Source organism: Fistularia commersonii, chromosome 2 (genome assembly GCF_037954325.1).
Source record: "Fistularia commersonii isolate RoL2024-O1a breed Wild chromosome 2, RoL_Fcom_v1.0, whole genome shotgun sequence".
Taxonomy (NCBI): Eukaryota; Metazoa; Chordata; class Actinopteri; order Syngnathiformes; family Fistulariidae; genus Fistularia; species Fistularia commersonii.
Window position 1 is genome coordinate 10,504,112 of NC_141285.1, and position 18,835 is coordinate 10,522,946.

General features: G+C 40.7%; 1 protein-coding gene across 1 annotated transcript in view; it reads left to right on the forward strand.

The window, feature by feature from the left end:
• slx4ip (SLX4 interacting protein) overlaps positions 1–18,835 on the forward strand; it is a 37,028-nt gene that overhangs the window by 8,414 nt on the left and 9,779 nt on the right. The window contains exons 4-7 of the mRNA XM_086166990.1: positions 340–429; positions 751–877; positions 11,135–11,212; positions 12,103–12,191. Coding sequence (XP_086023116.1) covers positions 340–429; positions 751–877; positions 11,135–11,212; positions 12,103–12,191 — 384 coding nt within the window. The remainder of the gene's footprint in view (positions 1–339; positions 430–750; positions 878–11,134; positions 11,213–12,102; positions 12,192–18,835) is intronic.

Here is an 18,835-nt window from a genome sequence, read left to right on the forward strand (position 1 = left end):
CATAGTACATATTTGTGATTTTTGTCCAGCCTTGTGACCACAGACAGTTATTGTGTTGCAAAGCCTACAGCAGGATAATACTTCTTCTGGTGTGAAAGTGGAAATTAGAGGCGACGGATAACACCAACTTTTTTGTCAGGGGATTGGTCGAGAGATGGCTATACAGGAGTGACTGGACTGCTGTGGAAGCCATCTCTACCAGTGGGGTGATGTTTTAGGACATAGGGGGTCGTTTGTGGTTTGTCTCACTGTCAATCACCCACACTCTGATTTTCTTTGTTGTATGTGAGCTCAATGCCCCTCAGCAAGCCGTAGCTGTCCTTCCTCTTTGTGTTACAGTGTGGGAACTTTGCTGTGCTGGTGGATCTCCACATACTGCCCCTGGGCGCCCAAGGGGACGCCAGCTGGTTTACTACAAACCACATCGAGGTAAAGACACAATGAGAAGGGCGTGCATGTGAATAAGTGCGGGTGTGAATATATGGCTTCTCTTCTGCTGGGGGCCTTAAAAAAAGTGACAGCTTGGAATCCAAAATGACGCAGTGCCTTCACTCTTTTCTTCCTGTGTGCTTTTATGGTTGCTATCTCTTTATCTTGTTACTTGCAGACTAGCTGTACTTGCTTTCTACAGTTGACCATTCGTCTCTTGTTTGGCCCTGCTCCCTATTAATCTTTGCTTGGAAATTGTCGCTACAGTATTTATTGTCTCAGTGGTTCAACAATATCAAATTATCTACACACTGTTTGCAGGAAGTTACTGCTCTGGTTCGTGATGCTGTGGACCACAGGGTTAAGCAGTATACTGAATGTCAGCGCAGCAGAAAACAGGCCAAACAGAAAAAGGAGTTAGCACCTGCCTCAACCTTTATTGTGAAAGGTAACACATGCCTTTGTAATATGCATTGTGATGGAGATGGTAAACCTAATCTTTGTAATGATATAATTTACTGCTTTCCAATGGTTATTGCCCAACATATCATCTACCCCTTTTTGTATTAAATGTGTGTTCATCCAATTAATATAAATTTTAGTTATACGTTGTCATTTTTTAAAATTTTACTTGTAACTGTTACTTGGGAATGTACCTATCTTGGTCTTCCTTTTTCTGCCTCCTCCATGTAAATAAGTTATGTGGTTTTCTTTGGATGCAAACTGAAAACCATTATTCATCCATGAACTACAGTGCAAAGAAAAAGCAGTCTGCCTTGAGGTGGGCCATTTAGCCCTGTGAGCTGGACGGGAATCAAACTAGAAAACATTACTAAAACATTTCATAGCTACCTTTTTGAGACAAGTGTGGGTGGAGAGGCAGCAGGACTCGTTGGAACTAGCTCTGTACACTCAGGGTGTGACCAGTGGAGGCAAGAACTCATTGTCGTTTATGTTTTTACATTGCATTGCAGTGTTTCATTTGGCACGTCTTGTATACATTTCTGTTTGTAGGTCTATTAACCCCGCTCATTTTTATTATGTGGTGTTGACACATCTTGTGTTTTTTTGAACTTGCCCTGACATATACATACAAAAAAAAAATCAGTGATATACCAGAAACTGAATTCACTTGTTTGTTTGTGTTCTGACTGCATTTCCCAGCCACCCACACATATGCCTTTGAAGCAATAGTGGCCAGGCTTCAGAGGAACCCCCCAGCTGCGTGTTGTAAGGCAGACGGGTTTGTCACAGGTAGCATTTAAGGGCAGTTAAGCTGGGCTCACTCAGCAGGGCAGACCTGATGGTGAGAGTGGGATTACAGGGTAGCCAGCTCCATAAAGTTTCTCCTGTGGCTACAGCCTTGTGTCTCATGCTACTTTTTACTGCTTTAGTGATCTCCCCAATAAAACTATATTTATTTATGCGCCTGCAGTTGTTTGACTTTAGATGAATGTGTAGTTTGATGTTGTGCAATTCACTTCTGCCATATCTTGCTATACATATAGTCACTATAAGTGTGATTCCTGATACATTTGTGTCATGCACTCAGGCACTCATACTCTCCACAACTTGTAAAAAAAAGAGGACAGTGACAGTGAAGGAGAGTTGCATCCTTTCTCTGGGCAAGGTGCGAACAGTCTGTCAGTGTAAGGTTACTGAAAAGCCTGACTTGTATTCCCCATGACGGACTGAGAAGAGGCAGACATCTCTAATGATGGAAATCACACACACATGCTCATGCACATTCACTCCCCCATATTCTCTGTGAACATGGGGACTATCAGTGTTTCAGCAGTGAAATATGCATGTAAAAATGATTAAGTTCCTTGCAGCTTTGCCAGAAAGAATGTTACCAGTGGAACTTGACTCCATACCATATCGGAGAAGTTTCCGTCCTCAGAACATGAAAAAGGTATAGTGCCTCGAACGAGCCAACAATGTTCTTGAGCTCTACTCCTATTATGGGTCTTAAGTGAGTGTAATGACATTCTTGGTCTTTTCATTGTCCCATGAGAGGGATGTAGCAGAACAGCAAAGGTGGAGAATGACTGTGAGAAGTGAGCAGGCAGGCAGGAGCCATAAAAAGGGGAGGATAGACCATGGGCTTAGGGAGGGAGGCCCAACAAACCTCAGGGTGGGTATTAAGTATTGGGGTCATTGATTCTGCTAGCAGGTCAAAAGCTAACCGGCTAATCCTCAAAAGGACCGTCTGCTACAAAGAGGGGAACTTTGTTTGCGGCATATAACTGTTTCAGCTGATGACTAATTTTCAGGGCTGTGTGTTTATGCAATATTATGATATTTGAGATATTTGACATCAGTAAATATCCTGGAGTGAAAGTTATATGTGGTGGAACATATGCATATATATGATGTTGAATACAGGAAAAAGTGTTGGGTGGGGTTGCACTAATATCTGGGCCAGGAATTGGCAGATTGAGTGTAATGATATGTGTGGGTTGGTATTGGAGGAGGATTGAGAGAATTATACAAGGCTGTGTTTGAGCTGGTGCCAGCCATAAGAACAGTGCAACAGACCCAGCTGTTGGCACTTCAAATGAGCCATCAACAGCTTTTTACATGTCAAGAACCTTCAATAGAAGTGTTTATATTTGAGTTATGGATCATTGTACCTAGTAGACTCACAAATTAAAGGAGGACACTACCCAGGGCCTCACAAAGCTTCCTTACATCATGATGTAGAATCTTTGTGCCACATAGGACTCTATCACATGCAGATCCACACCAACATTCCAATAGATATTCCTTAATTTGGTATTTGGATGATTGCGTGGAATCATCATAGAAAATCCCGAATCCCCTCAGGAAGTTCTATAGGGTTATGTTTTGGTTACATGCTATTGTATGATTTACATGCTTCTTTGTATCTATAAAACTGCATAATGTCCATTGTTCATGCTGCAGTTCTCCCATATCTCAAATCATTTATTCAGGGTTTCTCTTATTTATTATGCCTCTTGGTATGTATAATGTGTTTGCATTTGTGTGCGCATTTACTTGGGAACGTGTCAGAGAAGAGCATATTCCATGTCTCTGGCCAACTCAATTCCAAGCCCTTTCTTCCAGTCTCGCAAGAAAGACTCATACACTTTCTCTAAGGAAAAAGTTTTGAAGGCTGTATGAGACTTCATGATTAGCTCATAGTGATGTGATTTATTTTTGTTTTTAGAGAGATGAACAGAGGGAGCTTTTTCCCACCAAACAGCTTGGCTCTGGACTAGCAGAATGGACATGGTAGACTTTAGAAGCCCTGGAAAAGGAGATCTTGGGAGAGGCCTCTTGCATTCTCCCTGGTAAACTATGTTGAATACACCCATAGTTCTTAAAGTAATTACAGATTTAAAATGGATGGATGCATAATATGTATTCTATTCTTCGAGGAATACGTTTATGCTGTTTGTTAGATGTGATCAAGGACGCTATTCTATTGTCCGTATGACAGTATTTGGTGGCAGAACATCATGCAGATAGTTCTCATGTGAGACAAAGCCCCTTTGGTGAACATTTAGTGTCTTACAGGATACAATGTTCAAGGGTTCTTCTTCATCACTGCACTTACCACTTGGTTCCAAAATGGTCTTGCATACAGAATGTACTCTGTGCTATCTTGATTGTCACCTGGACTCAGGCAAGTACAGTTTTACCTTGAAGATATTGATTTCACAGCCTCAAATGGTGTATGTATACAAAGGGCCCATTTCACACATATTGAATGAACACACCATTCGTAACTGCCAGAGCACATTAACAGATGTCTTTTGTGTCCTACTTTTGTTGATAGAGCCAGGGTGACACCTCTGGTGATAGAAGAAGACCAACTCTGCTTTCAACCTTGTACATGAGAATCGTCCAATAGGAGGCAAGGAAGTCAGGGTGAAGGTTTCTTGTGGTACCCAGAATCCATCTTGCTTGGTACTTCTTCCTGTTCCTGCACAGGTGCCAGGGCTTAGAGGGAGGGAACACCTGCCAGTCTGTTTCCCCATGGCCACAGCAAGCTGGAAAGGCATTTTCCCAGGCTCCCCAGATGAATGGTCACTAATAGCCGTGGGAGAGGGCTTTGCAAGTACTGCACAGTGTACCACTGACTCCTCTTGGCAGCCCTATGAAGGGGGCTTAAGGCAGGCTGGCCACGGCCGTTGCAGGAAAAGCACAAGTGTTGCAGGATAGCTTTACTCTTTGAGAATGTGTTTAAAAATTATCATCTTCCTAGTACAGAGTACACTGAACAAAGAGGCATTAAAAGGCAGTTGATATTTTTTATACCCCAGCCCTTTGAACGCCCAGCCCAAAATCAGATTTTGCAAAAGTCAAAATCCGAAACAAGCAAGTTGCAGAGACATTGAAATTCTGACTTCCATTGTTCATCATAGGGAGAGGCAATACATGGCAACCTTACAGGCTCCTACGTTGATTATTTAAGTCAGTTTCTCCAAACAAAACACAAGTAAATTTGTTTAGACAGCCTTTATTTACCTTCTTTGTTTTCTACATCACTGTATCACAGCTATTACTATTTATAAGAGTGGCTGCTGTGTGAGGGACTGGTCTTTAAATAGAGAGGCATGCCTGTGGCAGAGTTACCTGCCCTGGTCTGTGTTACTGGGGGTGAGTCAGGCTGGGATTAAGGGAATGCTGAAACAGAGACCTGTGACAGGAACAAAGGAATTCCAAGGCCCTTGCTGGAAATGGATCCTGATCAGAGTAGCCGTGGCAGTGAGCATACCCCTCTCCCTGTTCACCCTCCCCATTCTGGCCCCTGCTGGGCAACCCCCTTCCTCCTAGTGCTTTGTGGTGTTGCCGTGGCTCTTAAAATCCCTCCTGTAAGCGCCAGGCCTTTCTCCGCAGCAAAACATAGGACAGTCTGACCCCTCTGACACTCCTACATTAGCACACACACATACACACTCTTCTATTGCTATCTGTTTCCCGATGTTCTTGTCCACTCAACACTATTCTGTCACTACAGGATGTCCATATTACCCTCATGCCCTCACCTTATATTTTCTCACTTTCCTTTTTCTCCTGTCTCCACAGGGTTAGCTGTAGTCTCTCGGGACACAACTGCAATCCCCACCATAGCTGTCACACCACACTCTTTTCCCATATAATTAGTCTGAGCCTGAGAACGGATCACATTCATGTGACTGTTCACCACAATCTGGTTGAGGAGACGGCACACACTCTCCTGAACTCATGCTAAGTGTTCGGCCTTGATTCAGGAATCACAGAAATGTTTCAGAAGATCTTGTTGTTTATTGTAGCCCTTTGCTTTGAGAGTCAAGAGCCTTGGTTATGTGATGTTTTAAGGCTTTCCCTCTTCCTATGGTGAGGTGTCATGGTTGGTTGTGCTACATTCCTTGTGTTGTCAGGAAATACATTATAATAGTCAATGCTTTTAAGTAATTATTTTACAGCATGCTCCAGAATGACAGTAAAATTAAGAATTTAATTCCATTCCACAAATTTTGCTCTTAACGCTTGTGCTATTACCAAGTTCAGATAAGATTGCAACGAGTGCCTTGGTTCATCTCCCTGGATTTATAAACTGCTTTACTGAGGAACCATCAAGCAGAGACAACCTGCATGAAGGAGACCTTGATCAGAGCTTTAAAGGGCATAACTCAAGTCCACAAACTGCTCTGCAAAACATTATTCCAAAGGACTTTAATGCAAAATAAGTAGTTTGCATCCCCTTCATTTTGAATGAGGAGGATATAAACAGTGGCAGCACTTAGATGTTGTGTCTAATTAAGCAATAATAATGATTGAAAATGACATTTTGTATTGTAACTTTTCTTCTCCCATCAGATTATGTTTCTGAGAAATAGATTTTCTTCCCTTGATAATTGTTCTGTGCTCCAAAATGCTCCCCACCACTTTGGTCACATGCTACATTATGGGTTGGCCTGAGCTACCATGCTGCGGCGTATTTTGTAACTGTGATGAAGGGGTCACCCAAATGTTAAATTGAACACTCATGTGCAAATATTGTTTCAGGTGGAGGTTGTGCAGGATGATAAGGCACAGCGTTCTGCTACAGCCATAGTTACAGTTACACACAGAGGGTGATGTCCTTCCAGGAAAGCCCCCACATACATATGGGCAACTTCCTTGTGTTCTCTCATCCTTCACCACCCCACATCTCTCTCATTCCAAGCACCAACTATCCAACCACACTTGAAGATTGGGCGTAGGGGTCCACTTCAAAGCAGATATGTCAAAAGAGCAGGATCTCAGGCACCGATGGCTGACTGTCCTGCTGATTCAACTCCTGTTCACAAAGTGGTTGCATGGGAATTGGTGCTTTCCTGAAATACAGTCACGGCAATACATGCATACTGGATACACAGATAATTGGAAAAACAGGGTTGTGGGAGGGATCCTAATGTCCGTTCACCGCAATGACCAGGTTTCTGTAAAACATGCATTTAAAATTGAACTAATCAATATATTCCTCTTAATGGACCTCTGCATAATGTAGCCAAAGGTGTTTCACTTACTTTTCTACTTTGATCAGTTTTGCCTTATTGTGCACGTGTCAGTTACAGCTTAAATCGGACTCTTCCAACCAAATACTTCTCATTAACATAAATATGAAAAAAGTTGAAGAATGATTCCATTCTGATAGGATATCAAAAAAATGCGTGGGGAAGGGTCTATTCAATCCCCTGACCATCAGGGCAAGCTGTTGCATGGTTGCAGCCTCTAGGTTACCGCAGAAAAGCCTCCATATTAGAACAATAATACTTATGGATTCTTGCATGAGTGGAATGCGGATGGTGAAGAGAAGTAGGCGATGTTTTCTATGGCTGGTTTTAATGATCTCCACAGGATATGACTGAAGTTAATGAAGTCGGTTCCATGGGCTCTAACCTTTAACCCTGGTCTGAATACCTCTCACTCCTGTCTGTTCCATTTTACAGTCCTCATCACTACAGTTGCCTTTTGGTTTGTTGATTTTTCTCTAGTCTCATTGTTTTCCAAGGAAGCGGTGAAAGCTGCAGGGATGTGTGTGTGTGTGTGTGTGTGTGTGTGTGTGTGTGTGTGTGTGTGTGTGTGTGTGTGTGTGTGTGTGTGTGTGTGTGTGTGTGTGTGTGTGTGTGTGTTCGTGTGTGTGTGTGTGTGTGTGTGTGTGTGTGTGTGTGTGTGTGTGTGTGTGTGTGTGTGTGTGTGTGTGTGTGTGCGCGCACGAGAGAGACTCAAAAGTCCAGCTATTAAGCTTTGGCATCAGTCCTATTGTGTGTTTTCTTTTTGCATTTGTTTCATAGCATCTTAAAAGATAAGTCTCTTCAGAACAACTGGTTAAAATATTATCCACTATATTTTTAAAAACATGGCGTGCTGGCTTGTTTACTGTTTGATTTGACCTGCCATAATATTGTGCATTGGGTTTCAAAACAATAAAGCAAGACCATCTTCTCCTCTAGAAAATACAAATAAAAGTCTGTATTTTGCAGATTTAGACACCCACCCATTCTGGGCCACAATTGCCATGGAAAGGCACCAGTCATTCCCAGAGGAGGCTCCAGCAAACTGTTTCTGTGCAAGAAACATGAATGTAAGCACGAGAGAAGCCAGGCAGAGGGCCAAAAGCAACTCTGCGATGTGCAGGCCTGTTACAAAGTTGAAGCAACAGCTGATGTCTCGGGCCACACAGTTTCACTGGTTCCCAACTTTGTGTCCAGACATCCTTGTCAAACTCGTCCTGGGAATTGGCAAAGTCAACCCACATGGGAAAGCAATGAGAATAGTTGCAGAGCTAGACACAAGGCTAAGAGGTCTAACGGATTAAATCAAAGCTTCTAAAAACATAGAAAGCTATGCATGTGCATTGAAAGACATTTACTTCCTGGTCATTCCTGAACCCAAAATGGGCAGGAAAAAAAACATGAAAACACAGATCCACATTCCTTTCTGGGTAGAAGTCCAGAATGGCCAAGAGATGGCCACAAATGTGCTATTTAACAAAAAGCACAATATTCCAGTCAGTTTATGATAAGGTAATTCTGTTGTGTCAGGCACTGATGATAAAGAAATCATGTAAATTTTTATGTAACAAACATTTTATAACCTCTTGTCTAATTCAATTTGTACTTATGTGTAAGATGAGCAGACTAATATTTCAAGTGATCTGAGTCAAAAAGATGTCTCCTGTGTAGTTCACAGTCAGTAATAGTTGTTCAGTGTTCATGTTGGCACTTAAGCGCATTGGATTTAGATACTACATTTACTCTAAGGTTTGCCTTTATAAACACAGACTTAAAGATGTTATACATCACAATCAGGGGATCTGTCAGTTACTGACTGTTGTCAGTGTGTTGCTTGTATTTACCCAAATGTGGAATTAAATCCACTTTAAAATCCATCATCATTAGCAGTTTAATCTATCTGTCCTTTACTTCTAGTGATACTTTGGCTTCAGAATGCACAGTATTAGTACTTGTGTAAACATAGTTACAGGTTATTTAATATTAATTTGGGTTATTTGAGTTAATGATTGATAAGTTATATGTGAAAAAATACCTGTCGTTTATTATACATTCATTACCAAGGCCCACACAGGCCCCTCCTTTATGGCTGGTTCTGCATCCTTACTGTTGGACTGTGTAACTTGTATGTATCATAATGTGTTTTGATAGCTTGAAACAAAGACAATGAGGACCAATGAACCGGTTGGATATGTTTATGTTTTTTCTCCCTTAGAATGCATGCAGAGCTGCATATTTTTTAAAATTTTCAGACATGGGGTTTTTGCTTGTCTGAAGGGTTAATTTATGTTTATAAATCTTCATGAGTGTCTCGAAAGTGAATCTGCTTTAGGGTACATTTCTATTTACAGGCTTTTGGTGATAAGACACATTCCAGTAAGAGCCAACATGACAAGTGTTACAGCCAATTTCATCCCATCATGTCTTGAGAAAAATTGCTTTCAATTTCTCCATGTTACTGAAACAAATGTTTGTACAGTGTAAAAGCCAGACTCTTTCACGATAGTTTTAATTTATTTGTGCGTATAATTTAATCCTTAGATGAGACAGAGACACAGGTTTTAAGATTTGATTGTGTCATTGATGAATGTATAACTGTAGCCATAATGTTCACATTGCTTTGCCTTTGTTCACTCATTTACTGATCCAGATAGCTACTGTAATTCTTCCACAAACACACAGGCGGGAAAAAGGCACTTTTAATATTGCCATTAATCTTTGGCCAAAGGACTAAACTGCATACTTGTGGCAAACTGTCTTTGTAATTACATGTCATTATCTAAGGAATCACATGGCGATTTCTTTTTGAAGACAATAATTAGATGCTTTGAGCCAGATTTAAGATGACATCAGCTAAGCAGAGAAAGGGGAACTGTTCACACAGTTACCTTCACACCTGTTTGTTGGTGGGTGCTATAAAAGGCTGTCTGCTCCTTTATTTATGTATCTTTCAGGTAGTTTAGCATGTTGGGAATATTTGTCCTTGTTAATTGGATTTGTTTTACTAAGAAGCAGACTGGCTGTATTGAAAATCGGAGTAAACGTCGTTGCATAAGGGTTAAATGTGCAATACTTCTAAAATGTCAGGATTTTCAGAAACAAACATGGTTCTGTTTTTGTGTTGATGAAGCACATATTTTACATTGCCTTGGGAGTTCTAAAAAGCCTGCAGTGCAAGAGGTCATAAATTTCTCAAACTATTGAAAGTATGTAATCATTTAATTTAAGTGAAAAAAACAGACATCCCCAGAGTTAGCTTTTTCAACTACATTTTCACACGCTAACAGCAATATGAGAACACAAATTGGGTTAAGAAGGACTGGAAAGTTGTTCCTTTATAAAAACAGACTAATGAGGAGGAAAAGTACAAAAGGGGACAATTAGACTATTAGATGTGTATCTGTGTGTGTGTGTGTGTGTGTGTGTGTGTGTGTGTGTGTGTGTGTGTGTGTGTGTGTGTGTGTGTGTGTGTGTGTGTGTGTGTGTGTGTGTGTGTGTGTGTGTGTTTATCGATTATATTGTGTATATATTTATATAATGGTAAACAGACTGTCTGCTTTCAGCACTGTTGACTTGTTTACCAGGAACAAGTAGATAGCATTATTAGCCAGTCTCTTGCCTTCACTCAACAAATTCCTACTAGATTAAGCAACAGGCCGCTGAGTCTGCCTAGCACTACTTACATACCACGACAAACATTTCCTGAGAAATAATGCAGAGGACATGGTTTCTCTTCTTCGGCCAAACTTGGGTATCAGTTAAGCCAAGTAACCTCACACTACTAGAGATGTAGAGAATTTTTTGGTGCATTTTGCTTCATTAGCTATCCTAAAATTGATTGTAGTTGAGAGAAAAAAATGGAATACGTATCCAAGCCAGACTCTTCCAGGTTTACTCTTTGACAGTTCCAACAGTGTACCATAAAGGGGAAGTAGTAAGTTAATGCTATTTTTTTCTTTTGCATGTTTTATTTATTTATTAAACAGTCAGTAAGCTGAGCCTTCTGCACAGTATTTTTTGATGGCAAAAGGCAACAGAAACATGTTGCAACATGTCAGCCCGAAATCTCAACTACCATAAAACTGTTCACTGACAGCTCTGTACTCTTAAAAAATTACAATAGCTTTTACTTGGAGTCTGTTTGCTCCTTTTGCTGGTAATTATGTTTTTTGTTGTTTGTTTTTTTCCACCAGGGAAAAACTTCAATCTCGCAGCCAATTTTCTAAAGCGACACATCACCCTGAGGTGTATCGCCAAGCAGATCTATGGAGGTAGGCATCCAATATATTTTCATTACACATTCCCACTGAAATCAGAAAAAGACATTTCAATGACTCATACTCAACCAGATTTCCCACAGAAATAGCAAGTCATCTGTGCTGAGTATGTTGATGTTTCTCCCCCTCACTTGTTTTTATATCCTGTCCCTACCTGCTTGGGGTGTTGTTGAGAACCATCAGCCATTAAGTGGTTCCCATGAGCTACTACTGAGAGTGGGAGAGAAAGACTGGAGGGCTGTATATGGAGGGCAGTGAGAATCTACCTCCATGGCCCATCTAGTGCCTCTGACCCATAGCCACCTTTTCATGGGACCAACATGTCTGTCTTCCTGTTAGTAAAGTTAATATCAGCTCCCTTAGGGCCCTGGATGTAAAGACAGTACTGAACTGCTGTAGACTAAAATGATGGTTTTCTCAGCAGGTCTGTTAAACATCAAATTAGACCCACTATCCTGGGGTCAAGAGTTGTGTAATTAGGCCCACTGTGCTTTACATTTTATATGGTGGTCAAGGGCATGTAAAAACTTCATTTCGCTATAAAACAGCTGGGTAAAACATGTTATTTAATCATTATCTAAAATCAAGACAAAAAATAAATAAAAATACGTTTTAACAAAATCTGTTTATGGTAAATCTAGTGTCTACAGAAGTATGACCCTGAGAGATAGAACTTTTAAAGCATTGTCATTGAGAATTCTGTCTTATTTATATGTGCCTTATCTCAATTCAGTCGAAAACGCAATTGAAAATGTCAGTGGACAAAACAGCTTGCACTTACATTTTTGTTGATAGCCTTGCATCACAATATTTAATTACATAATTAGATTTCAGTGTGTGTTATCAACAAGCATGCTTTGTATTGTTTCTTTGTCTGACTTCAGATTTGCGTGTGTTCCCTGAGCGCTATGTTGTCTGTGTAAGCAGTCCGGGAGATGCTACGGCACATCATGGAAACCTGTGTCTGTCCACGGTGAGTACTGTTTGTACTCCACTATTTCCTCTTCCAGTTGCCTGGCACAAAATCCTGCAAGGGTCTGTGCATTATTAAAGGATATCTTGCCAAATAGTGCTCTTACCTCAAATACTGAGGACCTTGACATGGGGTGTATGGGACCCCCTGAATAGGCCTCTGCACAAAGTGGCAAAGAAAAGCAGGGGGAGGAGAGGATGGCATAGGGATATGTGGAGCGACCGGATATGTGGAGCGAGTCAGGGTCCAAAGATTCAGAGTAACCCTGTCTTTAAAAACTTGCCTCCTGCCAAATTCTGCCAGTCAACTCAGCCAGACAGTTTTGTTTATTCTTGTCAAACTTAAACATGGGGTTGTTGAAAACCTCAACATTATTGGGTAGTCAAAAAAATAAAGGCCAGACTAATTTTGCACATCTTAGCCAAGGAGAAACTATTGATACATCCAGTGTTTTCTCAAACATGCAATCTGTTTTGGAAAATTGTGGCAGGAATCAGGCAAAAGGTAAAATTTTTCAAGTCCTCAACTCCGTGTCGATACTGTCCGAACATCCTATTTACGTGTAAGGGCTTCTTTCCAACCTCCCTTATAGTTTTATTCAATGTATATTCTATCCAGGGAACCATCATAAATAGACTTAATATTTCTGTTGTATGTCCATTGTTCGGGGATTTGAAAGGAGAAGTCTGTTCTTGCAACTTGTAATAAGATATGATTTGATTGATTGGTTGAAATGGGTCTTTCCCACTTGAAGTCAATGATATGAGTATCATGTTGCCCTGTTACAGAGAAATATCCTTTAGCAAGCCCTCATTTGATCCCAAACTCCCCAGAGTGTTCTGGGAAATAGTGGTGGAGCCTCTCACCTTGGCACTCACATCAAGACAGACATCGCTCTCATTGCATCCCATGATCAGTGGCCCGCTGTTTTTCTGTTTTTTTTCTGTGTTGTTTCCCTTTGAAATGTCTGCACTGTCCACAGTTTGGCTTTCAATGAAAGCTGCGATTGTAATATTTTTAGTGGAGCAACACAGTCGTCAGTGAAAAGTTCAGATTGTGTAACCAATTTTCCAGTTCAAGGAGGCATTGCTGTCGATTGCGTTCCTTTCCTCAGGATGTGGTTCTTCGGGCTCATACAGTACAAGCAGAGGGGATTGGAGAGTGGGAGTCTTGTGGTGGACTTCTCACCATACCAAAATCCACTGTGGTTTTTTTAGGGAAAGAAACCAGACTGCAAGGCTGAAGTTTTTCACATGACAAATACAATTTGTTTACATCCCTGGCTGTGTTTGTGTCAGTTATTGTAATTCCTTTTTTATTTTCAATGCCCATGATACCAGAAGTTTACCGAGATGAACAAATGCTGTGATGCAGTCTAAAATTTGGGGGGGTTTCTTTGCCGGAGTCAGTGGGATTATTCGTATCCAACAGTTGTTTCGCACCATACAATTGCAACAATACAATCGGTCTCTGTATTTCATGAGGTTTTAGTTTAATATACATGATGGTGTTTGTGTGATATTTATACAAATTGTTAACACAGTGGAAATGTAGACTCATCAAATTAGCAATTCACATAAGGTCACTGGATTATGTTGTCAGGGAGTAGAGATGACATAGTGTGCTGTATGTCTGCTCTCTTATTCATCATATGTCAGCTGCACTCTTCTGAGAAGTCAATGGCAAGCTGTAGTCATTTCAGTGTAGAATACCATTTACTTGGATACCAATTATTATTGAATGTTTTTTGGTTTCTCTACTTGTTTGGTTGGTTTGGTGTTTCCCATCTTTATTCCAGTGAATGGTCTTTTAATTGGACAGCATGAGTTCATGACCAGATTTTGTAAAGTTTTCCCTCAAAACCCTTAACTTGTACGCAAATACTCAAAAGTGGTGTCCTTGCCAGATACTGTTGCTTACGCAGATTTCCTGAGCTTCAACTGGAGCTTGCTGTCCTTGCATGCTAATGTCTTTTAGGCTCTTCCAAAATATCTTCTTTAATATTGATAATCTTGACCTCAGATATTTTTGTGCAATAACCATAATTATTCACCATCAAATAATTCAGATATGGAACAATTGGCCAAAATATTGTTGCTATTTTATGATTTATTTATTTTTTTTGCTTACTTAGGTTGACTATAGGTTATCCTTTACATAGTATTCTCTCACGCTTAACAGCTATACTCTAAAGCCCTCTAGGAATGGATGGATGGACCTTTTTCGCCCACTGGGACACAGTGCACACATTGAGCATTGTCTACTATCTAATTTTAATGACTGAAATTATAAATACCACAAATACTTCAGGACCACCATTGATTTTGTTTCGATAGATTTTAGTTCTGTAAAATACTTTATTCTCACAGCTAATGCCAACTAAATGCTTTTGAGTTTACTTTGAGCACAGCTTCTGAACTTTAGAGTCTCTTTGCTGGTTGACGATGGAATGTCTGAGAAAGGTTGCTTTATGTTTTGTCATCTTGACAGCTGTCTTGTTGTAGCCAGAGACACAATTAACTATGTTAGAGTGATTTTGGTTCATTTTATAATAGTGTTTGCTTAGGAAAACCTTTTCCCAATTTAGAATGCAGCTAGTGGCATAGTGATATGTTAGCTGGTGGATTGTTGAAATGAATGTTGAATCCAATGACTTATGGTATGAGTTATGATCCTGTGGATGAAATATAAATGGCAAGGACATCAAGACACTACATTAAATTCAAAAATATAGATACAATACAAAATATAACGCAAAATACTGATTAGTGTCAGCATGAAGTTCTTCACCTCATCGTGACTGTCTGATGTGGCTGGGTAACTAAAAACACCCCTATTCTCCAGTCACTTTCCTGCTCACCAACCACATCTCTGATTTAGCATCAGTGCAATGCTTTAGAATGTCGTACACATAGTCTTCTTCCTATTGCTTGGAATTTGAAGTCCTCCAAATGCAAGATGGTGCATCAAATTATTGTTGAACATTAAACAGGTAACATATTTTCCAAGTTCCTGATATGGAAATTTCAGTTTGGATTGTGTTTCTGTCAAAAAGGTTTTTTTTGTCAGAGCTCACTTTTTCTACTGTGGTATCTAGTAAACCTCTAATTTGGTGTTTGTCATGTCAGTCATTTTTACCATTCAAACAGTCATATCATACCACTGTTTTCTTTTATGATAATAATAATAATAATAATAATAATGATAATAATAATGATAATAATAATAATCATAGTGATACTTTTTATTATTATTTGGTCGACATGATGCAGAGAAGGAAGGTGGATATACTGTGTCCAGGACGCCAGGTGGAAAGGTAGTAAGGCTTAGGAGCAGGCTTCCTGTCAGTATCATGGTACTGACAGGAAGACTAATGGAGTAGGAGTTAGGAATATTCTGGAGGTGAAAAGAATGTCAAATAGACTTATTAGTCTGAAACTGGAAATTGCAATGCTCAATGATGTTAGTGGCTATGACCCCCAGGTGGGATGTGAGTTTGAAGAAGAATTTCTGGAATAAGTTAGATGAAGTGATGCAGAATATCCCCAGAGATGAGAGTGGTAATTGGCACAGTTTTCAATGGGCATGTTGGTACAGGCAATAGAGGGGATGAAGAAGGGATGGGCAGGTTTGGTACACAGGATAGGAACACAGAGGGACAGATGGTGGTAGACTTTGCACAAATGATGGAAATGGCTGTAGTGAACACTTTTTTCCAGAAAAGACAGGAACACGGGGTAACTTATAAGAGAGGAGGTAGGAGCACGCAGGTAGAATACATCTTGTATAACCTGAAAGAGATCAGTGACTGCACAGTAGTTGTAGGTGAGAGTGTAGCCAGACAGCATAGGATGGTGGTTTGTAGGATGACTCTGGTGACCAGGAAGATCAAGAGGACAAAAGCAGAGCAGAGGACAAAGTGGTGGAAGCTGAAAAGAGAGGAGTGTTGTATGGTTTTCAGGGAAAGGCTCTGGTTGAGAAAGGCTCTGGGTGGTCAGGGAGAGCTTCCAGATGATTGGACAACTGCAGCTAATGTTATCAGGGAAACAGGTGGGAGAGAACTTAGTGTATCATCAGTTAGGAAAGTACATAAGTAAACTTGGTGGTGGAAAGAGGAAGGGCAGGAGTATATACAGAGAAAGCGGTTAACAAAGAAGAAGTGGGACACTGAGGGGACTGAAGAGAACAGACAGGAGTACAAGGAAATACAGCGTAAGGTAAAAATAGAGGTAGCAAAGGCAAAACATAGAGCATGTGATGACTTGTATGCTCGGTTGGACAATAAGAAGAGGGTAATGATGTATACTGGTTGGTGAAACAGATAAAGATGGGAAAGTTGTACAACAGGTCCAGGTGATTAAGGATAGAGAGGGTATAATGTATTGACAGATGCTAGAAGAGTGATGGGAGGTGGAAGGAGAACTTTGAATAGCTGATGAATGTGGAAAAGGAAAGAGAAGCAAGGGAAGAAGAGGTGACGATTGTAGACCACAAAGTAGCAGAGATTAGTAAAAGTGAAATGAGGAAGGCATTGGCGCAAATGAAGAGTGGAAAGGCAGTTGGTCCTGATGATATACCTGTGGAGATGTAGAAGTGTCTAGGAGAGGCAGTGGTAGAGTTTCTGACTAGATTATTCAACAGGATCTTAGAGAGTGAGAAGATGCCTGAAGAATGGAGATGAGGTGTGATGGTGCCCATTTTTAAGAATAAGGGGGATGTGCAGAATTGTGGCTACTATAGAGGGATAAAGTTGATGAGCTATACAATGAAGTTATGGGAAAGAGTAGTGGAAACTAGACAGAGAGCAGAAGTCAGCATTTGTGAACAGCAGTGTGGGTTCATGCCTAGAAAGAGTACTACAAATGCAGTATTTGCTTTGAGAATGCTAAAAGAGAAGTACAGAGAAGGCCAGAGGGAGCTGTATTGTGTTTTTGTAGACCTAGAAAAAGCACATGACAGGGGTCAAGAGAGGAACCCTGGTATTATATGAGGAAGTCTGGAGTGGCAGAGAAGTATGTTAGACTGGTGCAGGACATGTATGTTAGCTGTGAGACAGGAGTGAGGTGTGCTGTAGGGGTAACAATGAAGTTCAAGGTGGAGGTGGGACTCCATCAGGGATTAGCTTTGAGCCTCTTCTTGTTTGCAGTGGTGATGGACAGGCTTACAGATGAGGTTAGACTGGAATCTCCATGGACCATGATGTTTGCAGAGAAGAGATTGAGGAAAATCTAGAGAGGTGAAGGTATGTGCTATAAAGGAGAGGAGTGAAGGTTAGTCGCAGCAAGACGGAGTATATGCATGTGAATAAGAGGAACCTGGGTGGAACGGTGAGGCTACAGGGAGTAGAGATCAAGAAGTGGGAGGATTTCAGGGACTTTGGGTCAGCAGTCCAGAGCAACAGAGAGTGTTGAAAAGAGTCGAAGAGACAGGTTCAACCAGGTTGGAATGGGTGGAGAAAAGTGTCAGGGGTACTATGTGATAGAAGACTTTCAGTCAGAATGAAAGGACAGGTGTACAAGACAGTGGTGATGCCAGCATTGCTGTATGGCCTAGAAACCGTAACGATGATGAAAAGTCAGGAGGCAGAGCTAGTGGTGGCAGAGATGAAGATGCTAAGGTTCTCTTTGGGAGTGACCAGGATGGACCGGATCAGGAATGAGTCTATCAGAGGGACAGCTCATGTTAGATGTTTTGGAGAGAAGGTCAGAGAAGCTAGACTTAGATGGTTTGATCATGTACAGAGGAGGGATAGTTACTATATTGGTAGGCGGATGCTGGAATCAGAGCTGCCAGGCAGGAGGTCTTGAGGAAGACTAAAGAGAAGATTTATGGACATAGTGAGATGAAGGTAGTTGGTGTGAGAGAGGAGGATACAGAGAATAGGGTTAGATGGAGAGGGTTGATTCGCTGTGGCGACCCCTGAAGGGAAAAGCTGAAAGGAGAAGAAGAATATATCCTTTAGTAATCCCCCTGGGGAAATTCGTTCTCTGCAATTAACCCATCATGAATGAACCGTGAGCAGTAGGCATGCTGTCCACAAATGCCAGGGGAGCAGTTTTGGGTTCAGTGTCTTGCTCAACAACACTTTGACACACGAGGAGGAGTTTGGAATCGAACCAGGAATGTTTGGTTCCAGAGAGGATTGCTCCAATGTCATTGTTGCTTATCTGGTGCATCCCACTATATTGTGAACTTGATAAGAATTAAGTGTTACAATATGAAATCACCAAATCATGGTGATTTCCACAAAGATAATTCCTTTTAAAATTTACTGAATTAAACTTTACTATACAAACAATACAGGTCAATTAGAAAAGTCAAAATTTGATAAAAAATATTTAATCAGTATTACACAAACAGGTAAGCAGTTTAGAGGTCTTGTGTGAATGAAGTCACATGATTCATATTGTTTATCTGTCCATGCTGATTGTGTAATTTCTCACTCTTTGCCATTGTCTGATTGTATTTAGCATTTGTGCATTGCATACTTTCAACCGCGTCCGTCAGAATAAGACTCACAGGGTGTGATGCTTGAATAGAGGTGGGTTTAGGTAATTAAGCTTTATTTTATAGGGCAGATAGAGGGCTTTATCTGAAAAGACTAAACAAATAAAATACAAGGGAAAGTAAAGGGAAAAACTTAA